The 14,406-nt window shown below is 34.3% G+C and overlaps 1 protein-coding gene across 1 annotated transcript; it reads left to right on the forward strand.

The window, feature by feature from the left end:
• Positions 1 to 646: 646 nt before the first annotated feature.
• LOC130828519 (peptide-N4-(N-acetyl-beta-glucosaminyl)asparagine amidase A-like) lies at positions 647 to 7,615 on the forward strand. Its single transcript, XM_057694486.1, has 6 exons — positions 647 to 666; positions 1,767 to 1,818; positions 5,181 to 5,427; positions 5,523 to 5,946; positions 6,697 to 6,706; positions 7,505 to 7,615. Exons 1-6 carry the CDS (start codon positions 647 to 649, stop codon positions 7,613 to 7,615), a joined length of 864 nt encoding a protein of 287 aa, XP_057550469.1.
• The last annotated feature ends 6,791 nt before the right edge of the window (positions 7,616 to 14,406 follow it).

Raw genomic sequence — 14,406 nt, forward strand, 5'->3', positions numbered from 1 at the left:
CAAATTGATGAAGAAGAAGAAGAAGAAGAAGAAGAAGAGGAACCGACAACCCCTATTTGGATACATAGATCTCCACAGTCATCAACAAGATCACATGAAGAACAACTACAATAACAACAACAAAGACAAGCTCGTGGTAAACGATTCAATTTCCAAACTATCGGTTAGTTTATAATTTTATTCTTCAAATTGATTAAATTTTCAATTATTATTTATTTATATATTGTGGTATTTGAGTATGTCTTTATATTTAAATTTAGATGAAGATGAACCAGTTTGACAACCTTATCCGGCAATGCCACCTCCTAGTGGTAGTGTTGTTTCACATGTGTGGTCGTATTTTACAAAAGAACCAACCAATAATACAAATGTTTTCTTAAGCACTTGTCAAATTTGTGAAAGTCAAGGAGCAAATCCCTTAGTTTCATACAATTTCACCCGAGGTGAATACTTTTTAAGCTTTTATACATACATGATATTCATATTTTTTAAATCAAGAATGTATTAAAAATTCATTTATTGTGTTTTGAGAATACGTGTTAGGTGGGGGTACAGGATCTTTTAACAAACATTTGACAAAGAATCATAAAATCACAAAAGAAACTCATGCAGCAAGTGGCAGCGGGACCACAAGTGGAAGCCGACAATGGGACATTCCCAGCAGAGGTACGCCTTTTAAATATAATCGTAATGACATAATTGATGAATTTTTTAAATATGTAATTTGTGATGAATTGCCATTTAACCATGGTGAAAGTAGGGCATACGAGCATTACACTAGAAAAACATTGCAACTACAATATAGAGCAATCCTTAGGAACACTCTTAAATGACGTATAATTAAATTATATGGATCAATGCGCTATGAATTAGTAGAAATGTTTAAATCTTTTAATAGTGGGGTTAGCATAACAACTGATATTTGGTCTGCTCTCCCACATTTAGAAGCTTATATGTGTGTAACAGCACATTGGATAGATCAAAATTGAATTATTCAAAAAGGAATAATTGCTTTTGAGGTAATGCTCGAAAGACATACGGGTGAAAACATAAAATACAGATTAATAGAGTTATGTAAAGAATAGAACTTGTTAGATAAGATATTTTGTTGTTCTACCGATAATGCAACCGCCAACATTAAATGCATCGAACTTTTGTATAACAAACCTGCCTTTTGTATTATCCTTGGGGGTAGATTATTACACGTACGTTGTTGTGCTCATATAGTAAACTTATCTTGCCAAGCAAGTATTAAACAATTAAATGATTTATTAGATCCCATTAAAAACATAGTGAAGTGGCTTAGAGTTGGACAGGTAAAGACAAGATATAAGAAATCATGTGACCAATATCAACTAAAAAAATTTTATGGTAATTAGATACTCCTACACGTTAGGGCTCAACCCACGATTTATTAAAAAAATCGATTGCTTATCGTCCATGTAACATCCTGGAAAAACTCAGATCGTAAAAAGAGATTTTTATATTTTAAAAGAAAACTAAGCAGGACCCGAGTTAAACCAAGATGTCATAAAGGGACGAGAAAACGAAATTTTTAAAGTTAAAACTTGCGGATCGAGTTCTACTAGAGTTATTGTAGATTATTTAGTGATAACATAGTCTTAGCAGCGGATGAAAGATATGAAATCAAAAGTCCAAGGAGTACATCTCGAGAGCGAAGTCGCCTCTTAAACAAATCCATTCCTAAAAAGCTAATAAAGTTCAAAACTAAAATCCTTCTGTACTCTATCTACTTTATTCTTCAGGTGTAATCCTCACTTTCCAGCCTGCATCATCGCAGGATCGTTAAGATCAAAGGTACACGTCAGCAAAACATCTCTTATAAGATTAACATTATAACATAAAGCACAATGGCAACCTACCATATCTCGACTACAGTTCAATAATTAATTTTAAATAAATTTCAAATGATTCATTGATTCAGTCAACCATACTGCTGTACTTTCCTAGCCATACTGCCGGACCAAACCCCAAACTTCAAGAGTGAGACAATACATTAGGGGGAGCTAACCCCTAAGCAAGTCTCTACCATAGGCAACAAGCCTTATTTCGGTGCCTATGGTTAAGTATGCATACCCCCGCGGTGGCTCATAATGCCCCCATAAACCGCGAGTAAAATCTTTTCACCAATTGACGTCATACTACGTCTACTTTAAAGTCAGTGAGGTCATACTACCTCCACTCATCAAGTTATTGAAATCATATCTCTTGATTAAGAAAACATAACGTCACCTTCACGCTTTATTGAATATATTATTATTATTATTCCTTTACAATAACCAATCCACGATGTACAAAGTTTTATTGCGTGTACGTACCTTAAGAAAGCAAAAGCAAATCTTAAATGAACCTATCAACTTCCCGTCACGAATCGACTTCCTACACGATTCAATCGTACATACAGGAATAAGCATATATTCACACTTTCTCAAACCACAATCAAGACGCGCACACACACACACACACACGTCTAACATCAAGCCACACTTGCAAACAATTCATGATCACACAACATACTTCATCACAACATAACATCAAATAGAATTCAGATTTAGTATTCTGTCCAGAACAGTATGTTAACACTGTCAAACTCAAATTCCGACTTCACCGTTGCGTCCGGAAGGCGTCAAAACCCCCGGGTACCAGTTTTCATAATTCATAATGTACTCTAAGTATTTTTAACCTATTTTCAAGCCAAAAAGTATTCCAAAAACAAATTTTTTTACCATTTTCCTAACCCTACGGAATTCACCAAAATTCACCAATAAATGAATTCCAAATGGTACATTGCCTATTAAATATCAATTACCAAATTTATATAATTCTTATGAACCATCTTTGAGATTAAATTCATTGTTCAACAATAATTTCTTTATACATATTTGTATATATTTTTTTTTCCTAGCAAAATTATAAATTTCTCATATTAGCCAATAAAATAAATTACTTTTCCACCAAATATAAAAAAAACACGCACATTTTTTTTATATGAACATTCATATTTATATATAAATTTCAAAATCACCAATCACACAAACCAATGCTATTCTTCACATATATTCATATCTAAAAACTCTAAAAAGAAACGTTCTTTATCAATTTAAATAGAAAAATACATCCCAAAATCATACATGAAATTTAGAATTCATAAATTACACATGAATTATAAGATAAAACATATAATAATCATAGTATTTTAAATTAAAACTTAAGAATCAGCATAGATTAAGAATTACACTTACAATTGTAAAAAAAATACCAAATGATGAAGTGTAATGGAGATAGGAATGTGGATTAGGAGGAATTTTGAAAGGATATGTTTTTTTTTTCCTTGGAAACTTTAGAAATGAAAGAATGTCAAAATGAAAATGATTAAGCAATTAAGAAGGGTTAATTATATGGGATTAATGCCTAAGGGAATTACAAGCTCCACCAAGAGTCCCATAGGACCAACCACCTTCCTCCCTATTTTCTTTTTCTTTTTTTTTTGAAAATAAAAGATGGGTTAAGGAAAAGTTTGGGCCTAAATAATTCCAATTGCTCAAAAGGATTGCAAATCTCATGACCAAGCCCAATAATAAATTTTATATATATATATATATATATATATATATATATATATATATATATATATATATATATATATATATATATATATACACACACACACACACACACACACATATATATATATATATATATATATATATATATATATAATATTACTAGTGAATTATTTAATATATTGGGGAAAAACTATCGAGAAAATATCGGGGTGTTACAGTCCAGTTATAACACAACTTTATAGTGAGTGTACAGATAGCTATATAAGTGATGACACATGGAAACTAGCTATAGGTGTGCAGAAAATATTAGAAGCGTATGACCACGCAACTAAGATTTTTTCATACGTTTACGAACCAAACGTCCACTTAGCAATAATTGAATGTATATCTATTTTTTATCATATTCTTAAACATTCGCATGATGATACTAACACATATTTAAAGCCGATTCTTGCAGATATGATAGACAAGTGGAAGACATATATTATTGATTTTCCTGTTATTTATGGAATTGCGACAATTTAGACCCATGTTTTAAGACAGAACTCCTTACTAAAGTAATTAGATTTTACTACCAATCATTAGATCGTCCGCCTAATGATGTACATAATTATGTTAGAACTTGTAAAAAACTTTTAGCAGAACTTTAATGATTACTATGCTAGTGTATATAACCCAAGTCGCGATACGTCTAGGCGTGCTAGCGTCTCAGTACATCCCACTTATAATAATTCCGTAATAGCTAACATAATAAGCCAAGATGATAGTTTTGTAAGATCATTTTCTTCTTCACCCTCCACTTCATATTTTAGAATTAGATAATTATCTTAAACATTACTTTGAAATTGACCAAGGTAGCTATAATATTTTAGAGTAGTAAAAGGAAAAATCTATAAAATTTCCCATATTATCGAGAATTGCACAGGATATCGTTGCAATTCCTGCTTCTACGATTGCGTCGGAGTCTGCTTTTAGTGCAGGTAAAAGAGTTTTAGACGAAAAGAGATCTCGTCTTGCTCTACATTGTATTCAAATATGTGTTTGCAAGAAAGATTGAAATCAAGCGGAGCTTCGAACACAAAGACTAAAGAACGATAATGATCAAGGCGATGATGATCTATGGATGATGATGGATACATATGCATCATCGTCAGAGGAGAGTCAGCGGAAGCATCTAACCAACCAGATGATGATGACGAAGACGAATAGGATCAATCGAACCACGATCAATCAACATTCAACAACTACAAATAAAATGTATGACAAAGAACTACGTGGGATTTGCTTCCTTTGGGATACGTAGGCAGCTTAGTACTCCTTCGGGTACTAGGTTCAAGTCCATTTTCTCCCTCTTTTTTTATTAAGGGATATTATCAATGGTACCCCTGTACTATAGCAAAATATCAATGGTACCCCAATTAATTTCAATGGTACCCCCTAAGTATATGCTAATTACAATCGTGACACTATTAATGATTTTTCCGTTAAATGTCCGTTAAATTTTGAATTTAACCTAACCATGGTTAGTTTCTTCTTCTTCCCTTTTCCCTTTCCTCTTAGACAGAAATAAAAGCTTAAAAAAGGCTGAACCAGGAGAAGGAGAAACACAATGATGTTCCAAAGGTAGGACCCACAAAAACCACTGACCGTCAGTATGATCGCATATTTGGGATTTGGGTTGAAGGGGTTGAACTTCTTCGTAGTTGTACTGCTGAGCCTACTGATTCTGGAATCTTCTGGAATGTTCGTAAGGATGTAACTAAATATTCATCTCTTCTTATGAAATCTAATTTAAATCTTTCAGTTTATATGGCAAATATTGTTGATAAAACTTATACTGGTGTTTATCATGTTAATGTCACTTTTCATTATTACCCATTTGAGAATTTTGATCAAAAAAGGGGAATTTAGTTGATTTATATGGAAATTCAGCAGATTTAATACTATCCATTTTTAGAAATTTGCCATTAAATGATGGGTTATGGTTTAAAATTCAAAATTCTACTGATTTTCAAATGAAGGAATTGGTAATCCCTAGGAATGTTTATAGAGCTGTATTAGAAATTTATGTTTCATTTCATGAAAATGATGAATTTTGGTATACAAATCTTGATAATGATTATTTAATGGCTAATAATTTGAGTTTTCCTGGAAATGTTTCTTTTAGGGAGGTTTTAGTAAAGTTAGATGATGATTTAGTAGGAGCTGTTTGGCCATTTACTGTGATTTTTACTGTTGGAATTAATCCCCTTTTTTGGAGACCAATTAGTGCCATTGAATCATTTGATTTATCCTCTTATGACATCGAAATTACTCCGTTTTTGGGTAAATTGTTGGATGGAAACCCACATAGATTCAGGTTTTGTGTTACGAATTCGATGAATTTATGGTTCATTCACTAGTGGAAAAAAACGTATTTGCTGCTCATCATTTGCTGCGGTTTTTTTGTATTCGCAGCAATAAAGAGGAAAATTAATAAGAAAAAAAAAAAACTATAAGTGCTGCGGTTAACCACAAAACCGCAGCAAATAGCCTTCAAAACTCATTAATTGCTGCGGTTAAGGCCGAACCGCAGCAAATAGCCCTTTGGAATTTTGTTAATTGCTCCGGTTATTCATGAACCGCAGCAAAGAGCCTTCAAAATTAACAAAATTGCTCCGGTTTCTTTTTAACCGCAGCAAATAATCTTTGGTTTTTTAAGAAAACCCGCCATATTCACAAAAACCCTCACAAAACCCTTTTACGTACTCTCAAAAACGATTAAACTACTGCTGCTGCTTTGTTCTTTCAAACGAACGAATACCCATTCTTTGTTCTCTCAAAACCCATACGTTAGCTACTGTACTGCTGCTTTGTTCTCGCAATCAAACTACTTCTGCTGCTTTGTTCATCTTCATTTTCATTCACAAACCCAGAGCAAACGTTTGCTTCTTGTTCTACTGTGTGCGCATTCTTCAAAACCGTTGTTTGAAACCAAAGGCATTTGCTTGTTCATCTTCAAAACTCACAAATTAAGGTATTATTTCTCTTTTTAATTTCAATAAGCATTGAAATATCTCATTGTAATTGCTTACTGTTCTTGTTGAAAAAAATATAAATGGGCATCTAGAAATGAAAAGGTTGGTGTTGGTTTTTTAGCGTTTATTCACATATGCCCTTGATTATTTGTTGTTAATTGCTCCGGTTATTCATGAACCGCAGCAAATATCCTTCAAAATTAACAAAATTGCTCCGGTTTCTTTTTAACCGCAGCAAATAATCTTTGGTTTTTTAAGAAAACCCGCCATATTCACAAAAACCCTCACAAAACCCTTTTACGTACTCTCAAAAACGATTAAACTACTGCTGCTTTGTTCTTTCAAACGAACGAATACCCATTCTTTGTTCTCTCAAAACCCATACGTTAGCTACTGTAGCTGCTTTGTTCTCGCAATCAAACTACTTCTGCTGCTTTGTTCATCTTCATTTTCATTCACAAACCCAGAGCAAACGTTTGCTTCTTGTTCTACTGTGTGCGCATTCTTCAAAACCGTTGTTTGAAACCAAAGGCATTTGCTTGTTCATCTTCAAAACTCACAAATTAAGGTATTATTTCTCTTTTTAATTTCAATAAGCATTGAAATATCTCATTGTAATTGCTTACTGTTCTTGTTGAAAAAAATATAAATGGGCATGAGAAATGAAAAGGTTGGTGTTGGTTTTTTAGCGTTTATTCACATATGCCCTTGATTATTTGTTGTTAATGATATTTCGACCGATTAAATATTGTAATTTACTTGTGAGGGTTGTTCTACTTCCAAGATGAGAACTGGTGGGGGACTGTTTGACGATGTTTCTGATGATTCGTGAAAAAAAAGATAAGAATATGTAGCTGTGTGATTTTTGCACTACTTGAAATGCTTGGCTTTAGTGGATAGGTTTCAGTTTGTGCTGATTCCTTTGGTCTTGATTTGGAGTTTCATCCAACTTTGAACTTTGGGTACGAGAGGATGGAATTTAAGTTCTCATGTTTCTCATCGAATACCTGATCTCGTACTGTTGGGATTAAACTTTTATAAACCTATTTTCATTAGTATTACTCCCTTTACTCAGGTTTGATGACTGGATTCATTGTCTTGCATTAGCATTGCTTTGTTCTTGTTGCTGGTCGCATTTAATGTCAAAACCCTTCTGTTCTTGTTGCTTTGTTCTAATGTAGATCATGATCAAAACAAAGAATGAAAATATCGTTTAGAGATAGGTATGGTCTGTATGATATGTATGATATGGGCTAAATGATCTGTATGATATGGTCATCTTATTTTAGAGATAGGATTGCATATAAAATATCATTTATCCAATCTCGATGAAAAAAATATATATATATACATACATATATATATATATATATATATATATATATATATATATATATATATATATATATATATATATATATATATATATATATATATATATATATACATATATATAAATATATACATATATATATATATATATACATATATATATATATATATACATATATATATATATATATACATATATATATATATATATATATATATATATATAAATATATATATATATATATATATATATATATATATATATATATATATATATATATATATATATATATATATGGCATGTATTGTGAATTACGTTTAGATGATAGATACTACTTACTAGATAGACTATGGCATGTATTGTGAATTGGTTATAGTTGTGTTAGAGAACTACCCACTTGTGATCATCGTAGAATTAAAAGGGTCGAGGGAATGAACGATATATTAATAGTGCAACTTGAACTTTGTTAATGATAAGTAGACTATGAAATGTATTGTGATTTGTTTAAGGTTAAGTTAGTGAGCTTCTCACCATCTTGATTTTCACTTGGAAAAGTTAGAGTCAATATGTTTTTAGGAATGTGGTTTGTTGTTTATTATTTATATTGTGGTTTGTGGTTTGTTAATTAATTATTAGCATATTTAGTAAATATGTTTATTATAAATAAGTATATATGTTTAAAAGTTGTGTATTAATTTTGTTTTGAATCAATTAATCATACTAATTAGGATGACAAACGATCGTTCTTGGATGTATGGAAGCATTGAATCGTCGGAATTTATTGATGGCGTATTAGAATTTTGTAGTATTGCGGTTGAACATCAAGTTAGGACGGGGGGAGTTGGTTTTTATTGCCCATGTGTCAGTTGTGGCAATGTATCAAAGGTAGATAGTGTTGATATCCTTAGGGAGCACATACTTCGACGTGGGTTTAGGCCTCAATATCATGTTTGGGTTTGGCATGGTGAGGAGGGAGTTTACAAAGAGAAAAGTGTTGTTGAGGACGTCAATAATGTGGCCGATGTCAATGAGGATGTAGTAGATCATGTTGATGGGTATGAGACAGATGAAGAGAATGTCGATGAGGATGTGGATCGTGTTGATGAGATGATGGAGGGAGTCGAGGATGAGTTAGGAAAACGTCCTCGTGTTTTTGACTTGTTGACAGAGGCTTCTCAAAAGCCTTTGTACCCTGGATGTACAAAGTTCACCAAACTAACAGCAGTGTTGACAATTTTCAACATTAAGTCAAAGTTCAATTGGAGTGACGCTAGTTTCACAATGTTATTAGAAGCGTTAGGTGAGTTGCTTCCTGAGGGAAATGAACTTCCAAAGTCGACATATTATGCCAAAAAGCTCATGTGTCCTTTCGGCTTAGAGTACCAAAAGATTCATGCGTGTCCGAATGATTGTGTGTTGTATCGGAATGAAAACGAGAACTTAGAAGAGTGTCCTAGGTGTGGGTTATCGCGCTACAAGCGTAAAGGGGCTCGGGATGCTAAAGGGCCCCCGGCTAAGGTATTGTGGTATCTTCCAATAATACCTAGATTCAAGCGCTTGTTTTCTATAAAGAAAGATGCGTTAAATTTGAGGTGGCATGCAGATAGGGTGAAGAAAGGTCACTTGCTCACACATCCATCTGATTCTCCGGAGTGGAAGAGTATTGATAGGTTGCATAAGACTTTTGGGGATGAGGTTCGTAATTTAAGGCTCGGACTGTGTACGGATGGAATGAACCCGTTCGGCAATCTTAGTTCTCAACATAGTACTTGGCCGGTACTTTTAGTGATCTATAATTTGCCACCTTGGTTGTGTATGAAGCGTAAGTACATAATGCTTTCGCTTCTTATCTCGGGTCCTAAACAACCTGGCAATGACATAGATGTATATCTTGCACCTCTCGTTGAGGATTTGAGAAAGATGTGGGATGAAGGCGTTTCAGTGTTTGATGCATATGCTAATGAGGAGTTCACCTTGCGTGCAATGCTTTTATGCACCGTTAATGATTTTCCGGCATATGGCAACTTATCGGGGTATAAGAACAAAGGGAAGAAAGCATGCCCGATATGTATCGATGACATGGAATCCACGTGGATTCCTAAGTGCAAACACGTATTCATGCACCATCGAAAGTTCCTCCCACGAGACCACCAATATCGTAAGAAGAAGAAGTTGTTCAATGGGGAGGTTGAGGACCGTGTAGCTCGTCGACCGTTGACCGGTTATGAGGTTTATGAACAGGTTAAGGGAGTTGAGACTGTATTTGGTAAAACGGGGCAAGTGCAAGGAGGTGAAGGCCGATTATGGAAAAAAGAATCAATCTTTTGGAAGCTTCCATATTGGAGAGATCTACAAGTTAGGCATTGTCTTGACGTTATGCATATAGAGAAAAATGTATGCGATGCCATACTCGGGACTCTCATGAACATTCCGGGTAAGACAAAAGATGTTAGGGCCGTGCGAGATTGGTTTGAATGTAAGGGTCTTCGTCCGGAGTTGTGGGCACATGTTAAGGTGAGTAAGAAAAGAAATAGAGCTGATGATGAAGTTGGTGGCAGTAAGAAGAAGATGCTTAATGACAAAGTTTATTTGCCTCCAGCTTGCTACACATTGTCCAAAGCAGAGAAGCGGACATTTTGTGAGTGTTTGTATGGCATTAAGGTTCCGTCTGGGTACTCATCCAACATGAAGAGATTTGTTAGCCTAAATGGTGAGCTGAAGTTGGGAAGCATGAAATCTCACGATTGCCATGTAATGATGCAAGTGTTCTTACCAATTGCAATCCGTGGAATACTGCCAAAACATGTGAGATATGCTATTACCGAGCTATGTTCGTTCTTCAACACAATTTGTAGTAAAGTTCTTGATCCCTTTAAACTTGATGCACTTCAACTCGACGTGATTGTAACTTTATGCAAGTTTGAGATGTATTTTCCACCTTCTTTCTTTGACATAATGGTTCATCTTATTGTCCATGTCGTTCGTGAGATCAAACTTTTGGGTCCAGTTTTTTTAAGGTGGTGTTATCCTTTTGAAAGACACATGGGTGTTTTACAAAACAAGGTGAGGAATCCAGCACAACCCGAGGGGAGTATGATCCAAGGCACTGTGAGCGATGAGATTAGTAACTTTATAGCCGAGTATTTGGCCATGGCAAAGCCTATTGGACTTCCCACCTCTAGACATGAAGGAAGGCTTGAGGGAAAAGGAACAATTGGCTCCAAATCGGTCACACCTCCTCGAGAAAGCCTTCTACAAGCACACTTGTATGTGTTGCATCATATTCCGGAAGTTCATCCTTTTTTGAGTGAGCATTTTGATATATTGCGCGCAAAACATCCTTCTAAAGGGGATAGGGCATTGATGCAGTTGCATAACAAGACGTTTATTAATTGGTTTCATAATCGAGTAATATGCGAAGAACTCAAGGGTGTATCCGAAATTGTTAAGTGGTTAGCTTTTGGTCCTCGTGATGATGTCAATAAATATGAGGGTTACGATGTCAATGGCTTCACATTTTGGACTGAGGGTCAAGACAAGAAGTCATCGTATCTACAGAATAGTGGGGTTTCTATCTTGGCGTCATCTACATTTTACGCGAGTGCGAAGGATCAAGCGCCGGTTGATGCTAAATTGGTATACTACGGGCGGGTACATGAAATATGGGAGCTTGACTACTCTACTTTCAATATTGGTCTTTTCAAATGTAAGTGGGTAGATAATAATCGACGATGCATAAAAAATGACGACCCTTTTGGATTCACTCTTGTAGACTTAGCTCGTTTGCGTGATAGTGAGGAGCCATTCATACTAGCCACACAAGCCAAGCAAGTATTCTACATTGTAGACCCGTCTGATAAAAAATGGTCTATTGTTGTACCGGGAAAAAGAAGCATTCTTGGTATAGGTGATGTTGAGGATGAGGAAGAATATGAAGCTTTTGAAGACTCCCCTCCCTTTATCAATCCAATATCAGTGGATCAAGATGATGTAGATGATGTAGATGTTGGTTATATGCGTGTAGATCACACGGAAGGAATACATTTGAATTAAGTGATTCACAAGGTATGAATTTAAAGCTTTTAAAAGTTTTTTTGGCACTTGGTTTGTTTTGCATGAAACTTTGCACAGAACACTTATTTGTTATATATTATTGTGTTGAACGTACGTATTAGAATTGTAAATCATAGTCATATTCTTAATATTACTTAGCTTATGTTCTAATATATTTCTATTCATACTCTTTCAGGTACTGATATATAATGCATTTATTCAGAGACGAAATTGTTCCCGAGATTGAGACCTCGGATAATGAGCATCGTAGTTACGACAGTGAAGAGGACCAAATTGTGAGATTCGAGCGTATGGCTGAAGACGCTCCACCTCTAGACAATGATTTTGAGACTGAAGACGCCCCACCAATGGATGCTACCACTACCAGTAAGAAAAGAAAAGGGCGAGGTCCTACGAAAAACCTCAAAGTCACGGAACCAATGCATTTGGAATACAATGCATTGGGTCAACCCTGCGGAAAATGGCGTAGGCAATATGGAAAACAAGTGGGCCTATGATACGCAAGATTTCCATATTGCACGCATGGAACGAGGTTCCAGAGGGTTTGAAAAACTCTCTATGGAATGATACTGTGGTAAGCAACTTTACTATTTTTACTCATTTAGTTTCATTTTAAAATTAATTTAATTGACAGTAACAAATATAAATTTTTTTTGTAGAATCTTTTCCACATCGAGAGCGATGAGGACAAGAAGAATGTGTTTCTTTCAGCTGTTGCTGAAAGATTCAGAGATTTCAAATCCAAGCTAGTAACTGGCTGGATTACGAAGACCCGTGCCCGTACGACCAAAAAGGTCAAAACGGGAAACGAAGGTGGAGAGCAAGCACCTTCGAAGATGCCCTACGAAATATGGGGTCACATATCGAAGAGGGATTGGGAGGCCTTTGTTGCCAAAAGAACAACTCCCATAGAAGTTGTAAGTATTTCATATTATATTATAGTTTACCAATTTGAATTTACTTCTTTTGATTCAGTCATTAAACTAATACATGACATTTGATTTCTATTGATTAATTAGGAAAAGCGTGGTAAACTAATACACGAAACTTGGCACACAACACTATTTGGCATATATTATTGTGTTGAAATGCTTAGAATTGATAATAATAGTCATATGCTAGAAATTAGAAGTTAAGTTGCGATTTTATGCGTTTTTAAGCGTTTTTGTCAATTTCGCGCGTAAAGTAGGTCAAACATGGTTTGTTATGCACGAAACTTGGCAGACAATACTATTTGGCATATATTATTGTGTTGAAATGGTTAGAATTGATAATAATAGTCATATGCTAGAAATTAGAAGTTAAGTTGCGATTTTATGCGTTTTTAAGCGTTTTTGTCAATTTCGTGCGTAAAGTAGGTCAAACTTGGTTTGTTATGCACGAAACTTGGCACAAAATACTATTTGGCATATATTATTGTGTTGAAATGGTTAGAATTGATAATAATAGTCATATGCTAGAAATTAGAAGTTAAGTTGCGATTTTATGCGTTTTTAAGCGTTTTTGTCAATTTCGCGCGTAAAGTAGGTCAAACATGGTTTGTTATGCACGAAACTTGGCAGACAATACTATTTGGCATATATTATTGTGTTGAAATGCTTAGAATTGATAATAATAGTCATATGCTAGAAATTAGAAGTTAAGTTGCGATTTTATGCGTTTTTAAGCGTTTTTGTCAATTTCGCGCGTAAAGTACTCAAACTTGGTTTGTTATGCACGAAACTTGGCACACAATACTATTTGGCATATATTATTGTGTTGAAATGGTTAGAATTGATAATAATAGTCATATGCTAGAAATTAGAAGTTAAGTTGCGATTTTATGCGTTTTTAAGCGTTTTTGTCAATTTCGCGCGTAAAGTACTCAAACTTGGTTTGTTATGCACGAAACTTGGCACACAATACTATTTGGCATATATTATTGTGTTGAAATGGTTAGAATTGATAATAATAGTCATATGCTAGAAATTAGAAGTTAAGTTGCGATTTTTAAGGGTTTTTAAGCGTTTTTTTCAATTTCGCGCGTAAAGTAGCTCAAACTTTGTTTGTTTTGCACGAAACTCGGCACACAACACTATTTGGTATATATTATTGTGTAGAAGTTGTTAGAATTGAAAATCATAGTCATATTCTAGAATTTACGTGTTAAGTTGCGATTTTATGCGTTTTTAACCGTTTTTGACACTAACATCTATTTTCTCTTAGTGCTTTCAACAACCTTCTGAGTCCGTTGATTACGGCTACTACGCGCTGAAGTTCATGGACGATATTATTAATGCCGTGAAGGAGGTTGGAGTCGAAAATATAGATGCCGTAAGTATTTGTTACTTTCTTAATTAAATATATTATTGGTAAAATCTAATGTTTAATTTCTATATTAATCTTTTATTTTAAT

This window comes from Amaranthus tricolor, chromosome 12 (genome assembly GCF_026212465.1).
Source record: "Amaranthus tricolor cultivar Red isolate AtriRed21 chromosome 12, ASM2621246v1, whole genome shotgun sequence".
Taxonomy (NCBI): Eukaryota; Viridiplantae; Streptophyta; class Magnoliopsida; order Caryophyllales; family Amaranthaceae; genus Amaranthus; species Amaranthus tricolor.

Bases quoted from the DNA above. Each gene is read 5' to 3' on its own strand.
- LOC130828519 (XM_057694486.1), top strand. From the start codon at position 647: ATGGGACATTCCCAGCAGAG. The intron at 667-1,766 runs GTACGCCTTTTA...TTTATTCTTCAG, and splicing joins ATGGGACATTCCCAGCAGAG to GTGTAATCCTCACTTTCCAG. The intron at 1,819-5,180 runs GTACACGTCAGC...AGGCTGAACCAG, and splicing joins CAGGATCGTTAAGATCAAAG to GAGAAGGAGAAACACAATGA.